Raw genomic sequence first — 17,926 nt, 5'->3', positions numbered from 1 at the left:
TCTTACTTGTAAACGCGAGCTCTGGCATGCATAAGTGTCAGTCATCACCATCAGTCGGCACTTACACCTGCCCTGTAGCTGGTGCAAAAAACATGTACGTCAGTGATGCGACGAATGCGCATGCGCTTGACCTCAGCATACCCTTACTGTACATTGCCTACATGCATTTGCCCTTTTCCGCCCTTCAAGTCGTAGCCAGTCGGAAGTGTCATTTGCTTTTGCATGAGCTTTTACTACTCTGACCCTAAGACCTGGGGGCATCTGAGTACCTGTGAGCACATAAAGCTCTACGGGAAAGGCGGCTGCTAAAGGTAAAGATCTCTACACTACTGTTCTAAAAGCTCATCCTTGGTGGTCGTAGGCCATAATACACTGTCACCGAAAGTGACGTCCCGGGCATCAAGGAGACGGCCGGGACGCCAGGCAGCGATGAGAGCGAACCGCTGCAGCTATGGACACCGCCGCGGCTCGTAACACAGTGAGGGAGTTTTGAGGGGAGGTGATGACTAATAATAGGGAACATGATATGCTCTGTATTAGACATGTTATGCTTTAGGTAGTGTTAGTATTAGGATAACCACATGAAAATTGATAAATAATTGGTCATACAAGATAGTAGAGCAGGGAAGGAGCTTAAAGGTGACACTGAAGGCCAAACAGAGTCCCATCGGAGAGTGGGAGTGGAGGGGAGGATGTGCCAGAGGTCAAGATGATGAAGAAGCAGTAGCATAGGTAGGAAGTGAACGAGGAAAGAACTGTGTCTTTAAGGCCAATGGAGTGAAGAGTGTGCAGGAGAAGAGTGCGTCAACAGTGTTGAAAGCGACAGAGGTTCAGGAGGATGATTATCCAGAAGGGACCCTGGAAGTCTATAGTTGATCACATTTGTGATGGCAGTCTCAGTGGAATGATGGCAGGAGCCAAGATTGTAGAAAGCCAAGAGAGTGAGAGGAAAGAAGAGATAGGTAGATGTACATAAGCCTTTGAGTAATTTGGAGGCAAATGGGGGAAGAGAAATAGGGAGGGTGTTGAAGAGAGAGGCTGGGCCAAGAGATTGTTTGGTGGGCGTGAATTGTCTAGCATGAGGAGATATCCCGTTAAATGGTGTAAATCTTATCTTTAAAGTATCTGGTACAGTCATGCGCTGTAAGGGAACAAGCGAGAGATGATGCAGGTAGGCAGAGAAGGGAGTTAAACATGTCACAGGGGTGAGCACCAACAAGTTGTGAGCAGAAGAAGTTTTACCAGAGTTGTGCTGCATTTTTCTTGTTGATGTCTATAGCCCAATTTTTATAATGGAGTTGTGCAGTATATTTAGAAATTACATTGAAATGAATGGGCCATAGATATGTATGGATTTGCACACCAATTATCACCCCCCCTTCCCCACACACACACCAATAAATATTCAATTAATTCATTTTACCGATGTGTGATGAAAGCAGGGAGTTTCTGGAATTCCACTTTCCACCAGCTAGTGTGGGAAACTCGCTTGTGATTAGATGAACAACTAAGGAAGGCCTAGTCAATTGCTTGCTCTCTCATTCTGTGGCAGGGCTCCAAGCAGTTTCAGTGGTTTAAGAGAAGAATATCTAGCTTGAATTTCCCTTTGGATTAAAAGCTACAATAAAGCCATTGGACTATAGCAAGAAGAAATATATATATAAAAAAGGGTTTAAAGTTCACAGGCAGCTATGCAGAACCTGTAAATCCCACATCTCCTTCCTTGTTTCCCTTCTGTCTTTTCTAATTTCACCCCCCACAATCTCCCTACTTTTTCCACCAGCTTTCATGTCATCATAATTCTGGTTTAGAGCCTTGTTCTACATATCATAGTATAAATGTTTATTATGAAGATGCATTTATAATCATGTAAGATTTATACAACAATGTGACATTATATTATTATTAAATAATCATATTTATGCTAATAGTAATTAGAGATGGGCGGGCTCAGTTCCCCGAGATCCAAACCCACCCGAACTTCGCCTATCTGAGTACTGAGCCGAGCAGGCTCGGTACTCATCCGCCCATTCGGAATAGAAATCGAGGCAAAACGTCATTGTGACGTAGTCGGATCTCAGAGCTCGGCTCTCGCGATATATGAAATGCATAAATATCTGCCTACACAGCAATCCATCGCCATTTGGCAGAGGGAAAGAGCAGGGTTAGGCTGTATTAGAGCAGGGACAGATCAATAATTGTACACCTTATTGTACCTATTATTATTTCAATTCTATTCAATCCTATTATTATTCTATTACCAATTGTTAGAGCAGAAAGAGAGGAGGATAGAGGAGGTATTTTTTTCAATATTTTGCACTACAAGTGCTTTGGGGTGTCCCATATTCCCCAGTGTGAAACAATAATTTTTCTGGCTGCCAAAAGTCATATTTAGCAGCAGTATCTATACAATATTTTGCACTACAAGTGCTTTGGGGTGTCCCATATTCCCCAGTGTGAAACAATAATTTTTCTGGCTGCCAAAAGTCATATTTAGCAGCAGTATCTATGCAATATTTTGCACTACAAGTGCTTTGGCCTCATTAAAATGGATTCAAAGCAGTGCACATATAAGCAGGATCAGCAAGCAGGTGCTGGCACCAGTCCTGATGGTAGTGTTCCCAGTATGTCATCTGGTAAAGCCTATGTAAAAGTACATAGTCTTTTTAAATCGGGGGGAAAAAAACACACCAAAAATAAATTTACCATGTTGAAGCGAAAAAAGAAGTGTAACTGAGGAAAAGTTAACTGCCGATAAAAAAAAATTGCCAACATGCCATTCTACACACGCAGTGGCAAAGAAAGAATGAGGCCTTCGCCTTTCGCTATTAGTGCCAGATCAAAAAATGTTACTGAGCCTTCTTCTTGTACGGTCACTCGTGACCAAGCAAGACCAAGTAATTTGGAGTCTAAAGTGGTGCACAACTACTGTTACGCGTGAAAGCCGAGCTGCAAGAAAACAGTAAGGCATTAGAGGATAATGTATGCTCTGAATCAGAAATTACACCAATCCCTGTGGAGAGTCCACCCACCAGTCGTATGTCTAATCGTGAGCATTCTGTTTGTGTACCCATAAAGAAGGGAACTTCCAGCAGTTCGGCTGATGTGTGCCTGAACAGCCCGAGTGTAGCTGGTGATACACAAATTAAGGATGCCACTTTGGAATTAGAAGAGGATGAGGGGGAGATTTGTGTAGGTGACGAGGGCGCTAATGATAATGTTGATGAGGATGATGCAGACAGATACCAAATTGCCTTTCTCAATTTCTATTTATATTCTAGAGTCTATAACGGCTGAATAGTTTTCTGATTTACTCCTAGTGGAGAGGGGGTCTGATGCAGACAGATACCAAACTGCCTTTGTCCATTTCTTTTTATATTCTACAGTCTATGTAGGCTGCTTTTTTTTACTATTTCCTACAAGTGGAGGGGGGCCTATAGAGACAGAAACCAAACTGCCTTTGTCCATTTCAATTTATATTGTACAGTCTATACAGGCTGAATTTTTTAATATTTTCTACAAGTGGAGGGGGGCCTATACAGACAGAAACCAAACTGCCTTTGTCCATTTCTTTATATATTTAACTATAAGTGTAGGGTGTAATATACACCCAAAGATGATGGCTGCATTGCCAATAGGCATAGATAGAGAGGAAGACAATCTGGTTTGTGTGTAGAATTAATGACGGCCTACCAGGAATTAAACTGTTTTTTTCATAATTAGCTTTACAATTACCTTACTAATCCAAGAAACAGCTGGAGCACTAAATTAGGTTATTTTAGGCCCCAAAAAATTGATTTTTAAACAAAATTGCAAAACAAAACCAAACAAAACCAAGGGTGGTTTTGCCAAAACCAAAACCGGAAGGTAATCCAGATCCAAAACCAAAACCAAAACATGGGGGGTCAGTGACCATCTCTAATAGTAATCAATGTGTTGTGTAAGGTTTTTCTTGCTGGGTGAAACAATGACTAGCTTCTATCAGTTGTAATGATAGTTTGGACAACTGTTGAAACTATTTTATTGCTTCCTATGGGTAATATTTGTTTTTAGCTTGGAAGAGCAAACAATAAGACAGCTTTTGGCCATTTTGATTATCTTACTGACAGTATGTCTGATATGCATAGGAAAGAAATGCCTCTCTAATGATGAAAACTTTGGGGCCGATGTAAAGCGAGTACTTCAAGTAACCAGGACTCTGGATGTGTAAGGCTTTAAATGTCAATAAGCCACTCTTTGAAATATGTTCGCTACATTACAGGCAGGCAGTGATGGGAATGGAGAACAGGTGTTATGTGGCAGAAACAGGGATGTTTAGTTAACAGCCTAGTCACTAAAATTTTGCAAGTAGAGCAGTTCTTTTTGTAGAGTGCATTGGAGTAGTCCAAGTTTGAGGACACAAATGCATGTATGAGTGTAGGAATATTTTCTGAGGGAATCAAATGCTTGATTCTGGCTATGTTCTTCAGATAAAAGAAGCATGATTTGATCATGGTTGAAACCTGATGTTTAAATGTCAACCCATGATCAAGTACAACAATAAGATTAAACACACATCACTGTTTTGCAACTCCAAACCACAAAACATAAGCCCAGTTGTTGGCACAGTTGCAATCTTGTTATTTGGAATTGAGCTGCTATCAGAAGAGCCTCTGTGTAGGGCTTTGTATCAGTACCAAATCTCAGCCAACGAACACTCATCCACTCCTGTAGTTCAGCTAAATAGACATTTAGGACTAGTACTGTATTCTTAGTACTTGGAGTAAAAGGACAGCTACAGTTGAGCAGTGGTAATTCAGGCCATGATGTCTGATTATTGCACCCAGTGATAGCATGTATATGCAAATAGCATGGAAGATAAGGGATGCAGTGTGATAGTGGCACTGGTGCAGATGAGTATGCTTCTGAAGACACTCTCTGTGACCAGGAAGTGAAAAAGCATTTGAACCAGCTAAGGACTGTACCGTCCCATGGTCCACAGTACTAAATACTGAGAGGGGTTCAGGAGAATTAAGATTGAACAATCACCTCTCTTAGCACCACATGTACAAGGGTTGTTTCAGTACTATGTCGTCTCCCGAGTCCTGACTGGAATAGATTATAAATATCAGGGGTTAACAGACGTGTTTACAGTTGTTAAGTTTAATGCCGGTTTGTTATTAGTCATACATACTAGGTCTAGAAAAGGTTTTTTTTGAAGAGTTCTGACAATTACTTTAGTGGTTCAGAAAAAATGCCTGTCTGCAAAGAGTGATATTTAATGTTGGGAGTTAGTCCAGGGAGTTAGATAGCCCACAATCGCAAGCTCGAACTCTTAGCACTTGTTTGGCACTGTTGGCATTCCCGTCTGGATGAAGGATACCTTATCAGCAAAGAAGATGGCAAACTCAGTTCACCTTGGCTCTCCACTGTACAGAAAAGCTAAGCTGATCTGTTTGCTCCCATAATCTCATTTGACAGGTACTTCTTACGGGTGATTGTGGACGGATATTCTTCAGTGTGCTTGATTAGTTTTAGTTTGTCCTCTACCATGCAAGTTTACTTCAATCATCTGTAACCCTTCTTCTTCAGCTCCCCCTTACTGTTGTCAAACCCAAGTGGTTGGCACTGTTTGACATGGGGTTGTATATGAGCAGTAGCAACAGTGTCCATTGCGACCATCACATCCCTATTATAGTAATGGACAGGAGAAGAGTAGACTAGAAGGACTCCGAAACCCAAACTTATAGAACTCTAGACACCAACACACTCAAATGAGCAGGTTATTCCCACTGGGTGGGCTCTAAGTTTGTATTTAAAGCAGATCGTTTGAAACAAATTGCTATTCCACATCCCCTGTGGTTCTGTCTTGAGCAATGGATTACAGAATAATTGGTTGGGACTGAGGCTTCCAAGATAGGGGCTGTGTTTTCGTCTAGCTAGGTATAATGCATGCTAGATCTGATTATTATCTAAGGTCAGCAATTGTAGCAGTCTTGATTCCTATAAATCTGGCATTACAGAGGACAGACCTGATAGAACATACCAGAGGTCTGAGAGTTTTCTGGGTAATCAGTGAGGGGGTCTCTGGATATGCGGATCAGACAGGCAGTATTCACAGTACTATTCCTCTGAACCCTAGACCATCTGTTGGATACCACTGTTAAATGTCTCCTCTTTGGAAGTGAGCAGAAAGGCAAGGGACTTAGAGGGGTACAGGTGACAGGAGGTCTTCGTTCTGCCCGTCTTCCACGACTGCCCCTGTAATTTTTTAAAAAATGCCAAGGGATTAAAGGATGGAAGCAAGTGATGGATTAATAGGAATTGCAGCACTTGGTAGGCAGAAAGAAAGAACCTGGAGGTATAGGAATACATTAAGTCATCAATGAAAATGGCTTGGAGTGAGGTGCTAAAATCCATTCTTATGGGGGAAGGTATGAGAATCCTTGGTGTGAGAAACCTTTGAAGTGGACATTCCACACAACAGTAAACCCAAATTTTTGGAATTAGATAGATTTTTTTTTTTTAAATGTACAATATCCTTCTCCCAGAAATATAGAAACTGTAAATATAGTATAATAGTCTTTTACTTCAAGAGTTTTGTTTGCTGGACACAGAACAGAGCTCTGTCCAGAACAGTGTTTTTTGGAACGTGGTGGATAAAATCAGACATTTGTGATATTCAATGCACAGGACACGCAGGTTTATAGGAATCTTGAGTGGAAGAGTGGAATCCACTATGAATCTCAATGCAGAAAGTTGTCAGCATGGAGTAAATGAGGTTGAAGCCAAGTACTTGCATATTTTGAGTGATTTTTAGTAAATTGTGATCAATTTAAGCTGTTTTATAGAGAAGTCCAGGAGCATGTGAAAGATGAAGCAGCCATCTTGGGTGAGTTCCGCTGTAGATCTTGCGTGAAACTGATGTAGTTTACAAAAACAGAGAGAGTGTCCTGCGCTGAAAATAACCATCCACGATAAGTCAGCAGCTGTATCAAACTGAGGGTTGATACCAAACCCACTATAGATATCCGAATAAAAACAAACAACAGTGCTTAGTTAATTAAAAAGCCAAAGAGTTAAAATAGTGGCTCATAAAATTCCCTTTCCTATGGCAGACATCACTTGTATGACTGGGAATGGTTAAAAATAAAACATAAAAATGTATTGCTAAAATAGTGATAATTGATAACATATATAGCTCAAAGTAAACCGGTCTCATATGTGCATTAGTTGTTCAAGTTTTCGTGTCCATGCAGATATGCATGACTTGCCGCTTACGCCATCCTGCATCTAGGCCTAGTACAGTAAGAGTGTGAAAGCCATATTATATGCGGGTGGTCAGGGGCAGTTGTAAATATCGGATGATGATGATGACAATCCCCAGCACTAATGAACCGCTTGTAATTAGCTGCTTGCGATTACACTGCTGAAGCAGATTGCTGCATTCTTTGTTACTCTGTCAATATTAAGCTTTTGTGTACCTGTTGAAACAAATGTTCGTTTACATTTTTAAATTCTGCACATTTTGAGCCCGATTCATTAAGGCACGCAAAACAAAAGTTTTTTTTTAAAAAAATGCGTAAATCGGGCATACACCACATGGCCATGTCACGAACGCCCAGCCTGTCCCAGACACAGCAATCTGAACAGCTGGCCGTGTCTGGCGTCACCTTAGTCATTTAGCACTGAATACACCTTTTCTGCCACCACAAAGGATTTATTATGGCGTCCTTACGTTCACCAAAACCACTTATTAATGTTTGACACTTAAATCACATACACATGTAGAATGAGCCTCCCTGGGTTTAGTAAATTCACAAAGAATCACAGATAACACGGTAGATTGAATTTATTTAATCTGAAAAAATGTTTCCAATGCTTATTTACAAAAATTTATAACAAGACATACAATAAGTTGCACAATTAATTTCAGAACATAAAATAGGAAATAAAACCACAGTACTACTTACTAGTTAAGATTTGGTGTGTGAGGGAACACAACTGAGAAAAATCGAACATTTCAGTCTTGATACAACCCTCATGAAAATGCACGTTATTGTCTAAAGGCAGAACATTTTAAACCCTTCCTACAGGCTCTTCACCCCCACCTTAGGAATTACATTTTCAATTAAGTCAGATTGACTCCCAAAATGACACAGAGATTTCCAAAGTGAATTATCTATCACTAAGATATATGTTTGGGCACCCCAGATAATCGCTCACCTCTGCTCTGCTTGAGTGGCTAGATCAGTGGCTCCCAAACTGTGTGCTGTGGCTCCCTGGGTTGCTGCGGCGATCTCACAGGGGTGCCTCGGCCAGGGCCGTTTGTAAGCAAGGCAAAGGACTTCTTGGTAAATATTTTGTCTTAGGGGTGACTTGAAAAAATTATGGAGACCCTAAGGGTGCCTCAAACGGAGAAACTTTAGGATCCACTGGGCTAGATGGTTTATAACTTTAGGGTTCAAATTCCTCCAAGACCCTTATCTATCCTGGGCCTGGCTAGTTTCAAAATATTAATGACATTTGCATAAGTTGTAAAAACCGCCCGGTCCCTGCGCTCAGCCAATGACCGTCGCCTCTCCTCCACTCTAATAACCTCATCCCACTCCAGAATTCAAGACTTCTCCCGAGCTGCCCCCTTGCACTGGAATGACCTCCCTCGCTCCATCCATCTATCCCCTAACTTGTGCTCCTTCAAACGGGCACTCAAAACTCATCTCTTCCTCAAAGCTTACCAGCCCTCCACTTAACCCTCTTTCCATGCTCGCTCTCATCTCCTGGCTCCTCCTTTGAAAAGGGTGCGCTTGCTCCCCTTTCCTCCTCTGACTCCCTTTGTGCCGATTGTCTGTCTGCCCTCCCTTTAGGATGTAAGCTCTTATGAGCAGGGCCCTTCTCCCTCCTGTCTCTCTACCTTCTCTTCTGCTCCAACCTCAATATTTTTGCTTTTCCTGGAGCATCTAAAGTCCTGGGGCTAGATTTACTATCAGGCGTGATGCATGGCGGCTTCAAACCGCCATGCATCGCGGCGGTTTTCCGGCGTGTTTGCATTGCAAACAGCCGGATTTACTAATGGGCGCTTGTCAGCTTCAATTCGAAGCCGCCGGCGATGTCACGGCGGGATGTAATGCTCAAAGCCGCCGGCGGCTTTGAATAGAACATGGCGCTTTTGCTTTAAATGACGGCGCTTTTGTGTAAAGGCGGTTTTTTTGAAAATTACACCTGTCTCCTGGCCTGTTACTATTGGCTATTTTAAAAATCAGGAGATTTGACATCACAAGCCCTATATAAACCACTGGCCTGACACTTTTTCTTTGATAGGGGTTTGAGGAGTTTTTTGAGAGGAGTTTGGAGGATAGTGGTTTGCTGAGAGTTGGTGAGAGTTGGAGTTTGGTGGATTGGTGGAGCGATATCTGTTTGAAGTGTGAGTAGTCCTGTGGTTTTTGCCTGTTTTGTACATTTATTTTCTCATTTATTTTCTGTCTTGTATTTTTTGTATTTGTCCTTTGTCTGTGTTACTTGTGTGTGACTGTGTGGAGAGTGTGTCTGTAGGTAGTGTAGTTTGTTCTTTGTGTTTGTAAGTCCTTCAGTGTTTTGTGTTTTTCTGTCTTCTGGGTAAAAATGTCCAGAGATAGGAGGGGAGAACAGGCTGAGGAGAGGGAGATGGAGGTTGAGGGGTCAGAGGAGGGAGAGGGAGAGGTTGAGGAGACAGGACAGGGCAGGAAGACCAAGACAGGGAGGAATGTGCGCTTCTCACATGATGAGAATTGTGTGTTGGTGCACAACATCATTCCCTGCTACGAGGTCATCCTAGGGAACCTGGCAGCCCGGACTCCTCTAAGGCGGCGTCACCAACTGTGGGGGAGAGTCTGTGATGCCGTGAACGCGGTGGGCCCACTGAAGCGGACAGTGGCACACTGCCGCAAGCGCTTCTCTGATATTAAGAGGAGGCTTAAAGAGAAGATGGCCCAGGAAAGGAGGTCGACAAGGCGCACGGGTGGTGGCCCCCCACTTCGTATGGAGTACACCACGTACGAGGAGGAGCTGCGCCAGATAATGCCGGCAGAAATTGTAGAGGGCATAAATGTCCAGGACACCGACTCGCCCTCTTTTGGCCAAGTAGTTGGTGAGTTATTTGTTTTTTTTACCCTAACAGTATTTTAACTGCTTTTCTCTTTTTAAAACTGCTTTTCTCTTTTTAAAACTGCTTTTCTCTTTTTAAAACTGCTTTTCTCTTTTTAAAACTGCTTTTCTCTTTGCAAACGTTTTTTTTTTTATTTTTTGTTTTCTTTTTCAAAGTGTATATTTGCCTCTAATAGTTTGTAAAGGTTTTTTTTTCTCATAGAAAAAAAAAAAAATTGTAAACACATTTGTGCAATAAACAGTATATTTTGATTATTTTTTTTTTCTGGAAATACATTGTATGCTTTTTCTAATATATCCAGAATCGCCAGGACCGCAGTTCAGTCCCAGTGCCAGACCTACACCTCCACCTTCAGCGAGAGATTCGGGCACAGACGAGCAAGCAGGTGCGTGATTTCTGTTTAGGAGAGAAATAATGGAGTTACTTGATTTTCTGTGCAAATGTTGCTGTCAATGTTGTTTTTTTTTTTTCTTTTTATTGTTTGCAATGAGAAGTTAGGGCTACATTTTACTCAACTGATATGTTGCCTATAGAAACCCATCAGAATATACCTTTACTTTATTTATTGCATTCAACAAAATGACAGCTAAAATCTGATTGGTTGCTATAGGCAACATCTCCACTTTTGATAGCATGCACTTTAGTCAAAATAACCCAGCATGTACTACACAGTCCTAATGATAATGGGTATTAAAAGGATAATAAGTGCATCCGTAAGCAGGTAGCATAGGACTAGAAATCAGGAATGCAAACATTGTGAAAGAATCTGTAGTTGCTAAAGATTATTCTTTCCTATCCAGTGTTCAGAATGCAATATACAAACATATTATATACTATATACTTACCGTCATTTTTCATACACAGGGCCCTCTTCATACCAACCACCTCAGGCGGAGTCCCTGGAAATGTCCCCTGAGCCAGAGGATCTAACAACCATCACCCTGGTAACAGTGGATGCCCCTGTGTCTGGCCTCCAGGAAGTTTCACCTGGCCCTGCTGAACCATCACACCAGCAACCTGCACCTGCACCTATGGACCCAGCCAGAGAAATGGCGCTGTCTATTGGCGCATTCCAGCAGCAACAGACATTATTCATGGACAGGCAAACTGGGCACATGTCACAAATTGCGGCCCAGTTGAGGCGAATACACCGCTCCACGAGCCAAATCCCTGCTGCAATAAACCGGCTGGCGAGCGCTTTGGAGCAGACAAATGTGCAGCTGGCCCAAATGTCTGGGTCTGTGGACGCCATGCATTCCTCCATTCGCGAGGGGAATGCCAACGTTATCCGGCTGGCAGGCCAACTCCAGCAGGAACTGATTGCCCGCTTGCCGGCCCCTTTTTCATCGGCCTCCACCAGTGCCGCTAGCACGCCTACCACATCTCTACAGAGTACTCCTCCAAGGAGAGGTGCTCGCACCAGGGGTGGGCGAGGGAGGGGAGAGAGTGGCACCAAGCATAGCGATATGCCTGCAAAAAGACATCGCTAGCACAATGTTTGTTATTTATTAATGTTTTGTCAAGTTTCTATAACGATTATACGTTTTTATTTATTGTGTTCTGCAATAAATGCAGTTAAATTTCTATTGTGTCAGTCTTTCTTTTCTGCACATTAAACAAGAGTATTCTGAATTTTTAACAACTATGCACTAATTTCATGTAAACATTGACCTCTGACTGTCACATTCCAGGGATGTTCATATTTACCACATGAGGAGTACACACTATCCTGTTTTTAAAGGTTCCAATGTACAAAAAATTTACAATAAAATACTAAAATTGCACTCACATAAAACACATTTTTGAGCAAAAAATGTTTTTCATACTATGTACTTACAAGTAAAGTAGTTTGCAATTAGACGGTCTCTAATCTCCCTTCCGCCCTCTGTGCTCTGCACATCACCAGATGTGACACGGACCCCTTCTTCTTCACTGTCTACTGCAATAATCGGTGGGGTAAGTTGATGTATTGCTAGATTATGTATCAAACAGCCAGCCAGGATAATTTCAGACCCCTTTTCAGGTGCATACATAGCCACACAACCCGATTATTCTAGTAACCTGAATCTAGTTTACCAAAGTACAAAGGTACGCTATAACACACCTCTACTAAATCAGTAAATAAATTGCATGGTGGGAAGACACAAGAGAAAAAGAAACCAAAACAACACTGCAATTACAAGACACTGGCCTTTTAACATATACAATCCCAAAGAAAAAAAATTTGTACATGAAATGGCCCTTTTCCTTCTGTTCTGATTGCCCAAATATCAGAAACAGCACACTGTTTGAGCAATCTCGCCGCTCACAAGCAGCGCTTTCATTTTGGTCTATTGAATGGCGGTTTTCCGGCGGCTTTATAAACCCCCTAATAGTAAATCCGGCTGTTTGTATGTTGAACATTGTTGAAACCGTCATGGCGATGTATACAGAGGCGGGTTTGAAAACATCTTTTCTGGTCGTTTGGACGGCGGGTTTAGCCTTAGTAAATCCGGCGATGGCTAAACCGCCGCCAAACCCGCCGAAATTCGGCGGGTTTACAAACACGCCTGATAGTAAATCTAGCCCCTGGTGTTACTCGTTTATTGTTCTGTACCGTTATTCCCTGTACTGTCCATTGTTTTTACTGTGTTCGGCGCTGCGGAAACCTTGTGGCGCCTTATAAATAAATAATAATAATAATAATAAGTTCAAACTCATGTCATCTAGCAAAGCACTTGTTGAGATTACAGTACAAGGTTATATAAAATATTCACATGGTCATACATGAATTCAACACAAAATAACAATCAGTAATTAGATATATTACATAATCGTCACAACATCCAAACATCACATCGATGTGCGTTTGTTGAACATCTAGTTCCAAAACCACCGTCATTAATATGGAGTTGGCAGGCCAGAAATTTGACAAACTGACTTGTTCTTGATTATTCATTTGACATATGACTGTCTCACCAATAAAATATATTAAATTGATATTGTATTTATAGTGTAATAATTCCCTATATCCGTTGTAACAAAGGGAGGTATTTAGCTGGTAATCTACAGAGAAAGGATGCAAGCAGAGTAACACATTTGGACAACAGTTTAAAGATAAACAGGTGGAGGACATATGTCTGACAAAATAATGGTATAGTGTCTGATTTAACTTACATGGTTTGAAAGTGCCTTCTTCACAACTACAGTGCCTGTCTGCAGTAATAGCAATAAAACAGAAGCAGCTGATGAGAACTCCCTTATAAAGGGAAGCTGGGAATGTCACCTGCCAGGCAAGCTAGGGCTGTGGGAGGAGTGTCAGGTATAAAAACCTGTTTGCTTCATTGTTCAGGATGACCGATACTAGAAAAGCTGGCCGGTGTTTAGAGAGTTGGTCTCTGTTTATTTAGTGATCAGGGACACAAGAAACTGTATGAAATCTTTATGTTGTCAAGTACTTTACCACCCTGACATTAAAACAAAATAAAAAACAAGAAGTTGTTCATGTGTGTTTCACCAGAAGTGTGCTCTTGCCACACTGTGAATCTGGATCTGAATAATTAAAACACAGCTGTTGTGATTTGTTTCTAATTATTTTGCTATACACACCGAGTAGTCTGCTGGCAACATTCTAATTTGCCACTGAAGAAGTTACTATATGATAACAAAATGCATTAGATATAATTTGATGCAGTTAATTTTAAAAGTGCAAAGGACTGTAAAAAAAACTCTGTGAACTCCATATGAAAACAGGTGTAAAGATCCCAGCAACTAACAGATAGGGAGACCTAAGGCATTTGTCATTTTGCCAAGGCTAATTAGTCCGGACTGCTTTAACGCTGGTGCACTAAGTTTTGTGGTTTATTCTGTGGCTGCTGGGAATTGCTGCTGCTCAAAGCATTTTTCTATGCTCTTAGATTTTGCCTACAATTGAATCACTAGTTTGGAATCTGTGGTTCCTATAATTCCTGCATTTACATCTGGGATCCAACTTTGGCGATGTTGTGGAACTTTGTTTTTTCTAAAAGGTACATGTATTCTTAATATTGGAGCTAGTTTGAGTTTTGGAGTCCAGCCTCTTATATGATAGCTGCTTGATTATTGGATCTGGTGTTAAGTGCCTAAACATTTTTTTCCCCTTGTTTTTATCTGTCAATTAAAGCAAGATACAATTTGCATTTTTAGGTTCACAATTTAGAATGTAGTTGTCCTTTAAAATGTATCTGTCAGCAGAGGGAGCATTGTCTTTAATTTTTTAATTTTAATGTTCACTACCTACACCCCTCTATTTGCCCAGGAGGTACCAAATGTAGTGTAGTACTGTCTAAGAGAGTTCGCGGCAAGCTGAGCTGCCCTCCCTTTCTCTGACCAACCTCCTTCACATATGTCAAGTCTCCAAGCATACAATTCTGTGCATGTGCACTGTACTCACGCAGAAGTCTTTGAGCATTCTAGCTGTGATGTATGGGAAGGTGTCAGCCAAATAGTATAATTACAAAAACATGCCCCCTCTTGCTGACAGCTTCCCTTTAAGCTAGTGTTATTGTTATTTATGGACATATATGCTCCAAGATTGAAGATACTATCATGGGAATTCTGAAAATGAATTGTCATGTAATCTAGCCTATTATGTGTCTTTGCAGTCATATTTAGTTTTTGTAATGTCATTACATTACATAATGAAAAGTCATTGTTAAAGGATATGAGCAGAAACGCAGCTACTAGTCATTCACACCAGTCAGACAGTAACTGTGAGTCATACCGTAGGTTGTTGTAGGCTAGCAGTGAGCAGAGTAATCCATGTGAGCAAGTAACTGGGTTATTGAATACTGCTGCAAGGTCAGTAGATTGCCTTACACTGCCCTATCACTACTCACAAAGAGACCACATGGCCTTTGCCCTTTGCTTAAAATAACTAAATTGTAGGTTTAGCATTCCAGAATTGTTTGCTGTAGTTTGTCAGTACTTTTCTCTTCAAAAATCCACAGACTTCACTGCAGGTAAGAGGCCATTTAAGCTGCATTATTTAAAGATATATGTTTTTTAAAAAATATTATTAAATGAGATCTTCAAGAACCACAAAATACACAGAGAGTAAAATATATTCTTGTGTTTCCAATGTTTCCTGGATGGAATGGATCTGGCAATCCATATATAGCACCCAGTGAGGAATTACAAGGAAGTGTATTAGACAACATTAACCAGCAACCATGATGCTATGGACTTGTATTTAATGTAGATTATTGTTTTTAGGGTATAATTACCCAATAACTATTGGTATTGTGTTGCCAACTGTTAATTCCCATGGTCAGGTTTTAAAGATTTGCTACTGGAACTTTTTTGTCCCTGAAATGTTTCTGTTTTTCAATGTTGATCAACTGCACCATAACATTCCTATATTTCTCCATATTAAATACAATTCTTACCATCTATGCTTAGCCTTTAGGTCTATTTAAAATGCAACAAAGTATGTCATTATCTACATGGCATGATGAGAATTGTAGTGCTCCAAGGTCCGTCATGTTAGTATCACGTGTAACCTGCATGACTGCCACTGGTTATAAAAAGATATCCTTGGAATATATTTTTAAAAAGCTGGCAACTATGGTTTATTGTGCGACCTTTCATGTTTTACCCTTGGCCACTATAATGCTACACAACAACAACATATAGTTTAGAGGTTTAAGGGTATAGTTCTACCTTTCTGTACTATAAAACAATATATTAGTTCTCCTCTGCTTGTCACTTCCAGATACTGTGTTTTGATATAGGGAGACATCACTTTACTTTAACTCTCTATTTGTATGACTACATAACAGAATTTTCTCCATTTCAACTTTTACTGCAGCATACAAAAGTTTCATTATCAAGTATATGTTACAATTTGTATTTCTTTTATAGGCAGATTAGGTACAATTATATACATCATTAGTGCATACCTATTTTTAAAAAATATTATATCTACTTCAAGTTTTTAAGCACAGTATTTCAAATGACAAAAAAGTGCTGCATTTCTAAATAGTAATATCAGTACAATATGTATCATTTATTGTAGGCAGAGATCATTATTAATAATTTCTAAGTACCACTAAGAATAAGAAAAGCTTAACGTGTATGTTACCCATTATGATTCTGCTGATAATATGTAAAACATCTGTACTTAGATAGGACATGTACTAGGTGCAAAATAAATTATAAACCAGAGTCATGAATACAAGTATCTACAGACAGAAAAAAAACAGGTTGTCAACTGTCAACCCAAAAATTAAAGTTGTAGCATACTAACTACCACCTCTAAACACTGAAGATATTTAAAAGACAACTCCAGTTAAAATAGCAGAACTGTGTGAGCTCCTAAATTACTGTTCTCATCAACAAAAAGTAACAGTTTATAGCAGAAGTTGAATTGACACAGTAACAGTTCTGTCCATGCAGCATCTGTGTAAGAAATGAATACAACGGACACTGAATTTCAATTGTTCCAGCTATCCACCTGGAAACAGGAATTGTTGAAGTTCCGGGGCAGGTGAATTCTCAAGAAATGCAGATGTCCTTGCATGGGACCCCCACGGCTTTGCTAGTTGGGAAGGGAGAGGATGTCAACTTTAAAAAGATTAGTTTAAAGTAAATAAATAAATCACTATTAGCTTGAATTCTCCTAAAAAGATAAAACTGGGATTGTGGAGAATACTCACTAATCCAACTAAATGATACTGCATCCAGCCTCATTTTTTTGGACTGACTGATAAGAGAGAATAATAGTGTGCATTCAGGTGCATAGCAAATGTAAATACATTCTGTGAGGAAAGCAAAAGTTTAATAAACACAGATCAACCACAAGATTAAAACCACTGACAAGTAAAGTAAATAACATTGATTATCTTTTTACAATGACACCTGTCAAGGGGTGGGATACATTAGGCAGCAAGTGAACAGTCAGTTCTTGAAGTTGATGTGTTGGAAGCTGCAACAATGGGTAAGCGTAAGGATCTGACCAAAATGTGATAGCTAGACAACTGGGTCAAAGCATTTCCAAAACAACAGGTCTTGTGAGGTGTTCCAGGTATGCAGTGGTTAAGACCCACCAAAAGTGATCCAAGGAATTACAACTGGTGAATCAGCAAAAGGGTCATGGGCACCCAAGGCTCACTGATGCGTGCAAAGAGTGAAGGACAGGTGCGTGGACGGCCGATGCATGTGTGCCATTTACCTGGGGAAGAGATGGCACCAAGATGCACTATGGGAAGAAGGCAAGCCAGCAGAGGCAGTGATGCTCGGGGCAACGTTCTGCTTGGAAACCTTGGATCTTGGCACATACCATCTACCTAAACATTGTTGCAGATCAAGTACACCCCTTCATGGCAACGGTATTCCCTGAAGGCAGTGGCCTCTGTCAGCAGAATAATACACCCTGCCACACAGCAAAAACATGTTCAGTAATGATTTGAGGAACATGACACAGAGTTCAAGGTGTTGACTTGGCCTCCAAATTCCCCGGATCTCAATCCAATCGAGCATCTGTGGGATGTGCTTGAACAATAAGTCAGAGCCATGGAGGCACCACCTCACAACTTACAGGACCAAAAAGGATCTGCTGTTAACGTCTTGGTGCCAGATACTACAGGACACCTTCAGAGGTCTTGTGGAGTCCATGCCTCAAAGGATCAGAGCTGTTTTGGTGGCACGAGGGGGACCTACACAATATTGGATTTAATGTTGTGGCTGACCAGTGTATATTTGTGAAAGTTAAAGGTGGTCATACACATGGCCAAGCAGCATAAGTCACTTTCCAGTTTGGCCACACACCTGTGCTAAAAGTAATCC

At 40.8% G+C, this 17,926-nt stretch overlaps 1 protein-coding gene across 1 annotated transcript; it reads left to right on the top strand.

Annotated features, from left to right (window-relative positions):
• The first annotated feature begins 9,102 nt into the window (after positions 1 to 9,102).
• On the top strand, positions 9,103 to 13,469 carry LOC142106607 (uncharacterized). Its single transcript, XM_075189609.1, has 4 exons — positions 9,103 to 10,105; positions 10,425 to 10,508; positions 10,988 to 11,067; positions 13,455 to 13,469. The coding sequence occupies exons 1-4, from the start codon at positions 9,601 to 9,603 to the stop codon at positions 13,467 to 13,469; spliced, it is 684 nt and encodes a 227-aa protein (XP_075045710.1). The 5' UTR covers positions 9,103 to 9,600.
• Positions 13,470 to 17,926: the final 4,457 nt, after the last annotated feature.

This window comes from Mixophyes fleayi, chromosome 11 (genome assembly GCF_038048845.1).
Source record: "Mixophyes fleayi isolate aMixFle1 chromosome 11, aMixFle1.hap1, whole genome shotgun sequence".
Taxonomy (NCBI): Eukaryota; Metazoa; Chordata; class Amphibia; order Anura; family Limnodynastidae; genus Mixophyes; species Mixophyes fleayi.
This window is presented reverse-complemented; position numbering and strand designations above follow the sequence as displayed.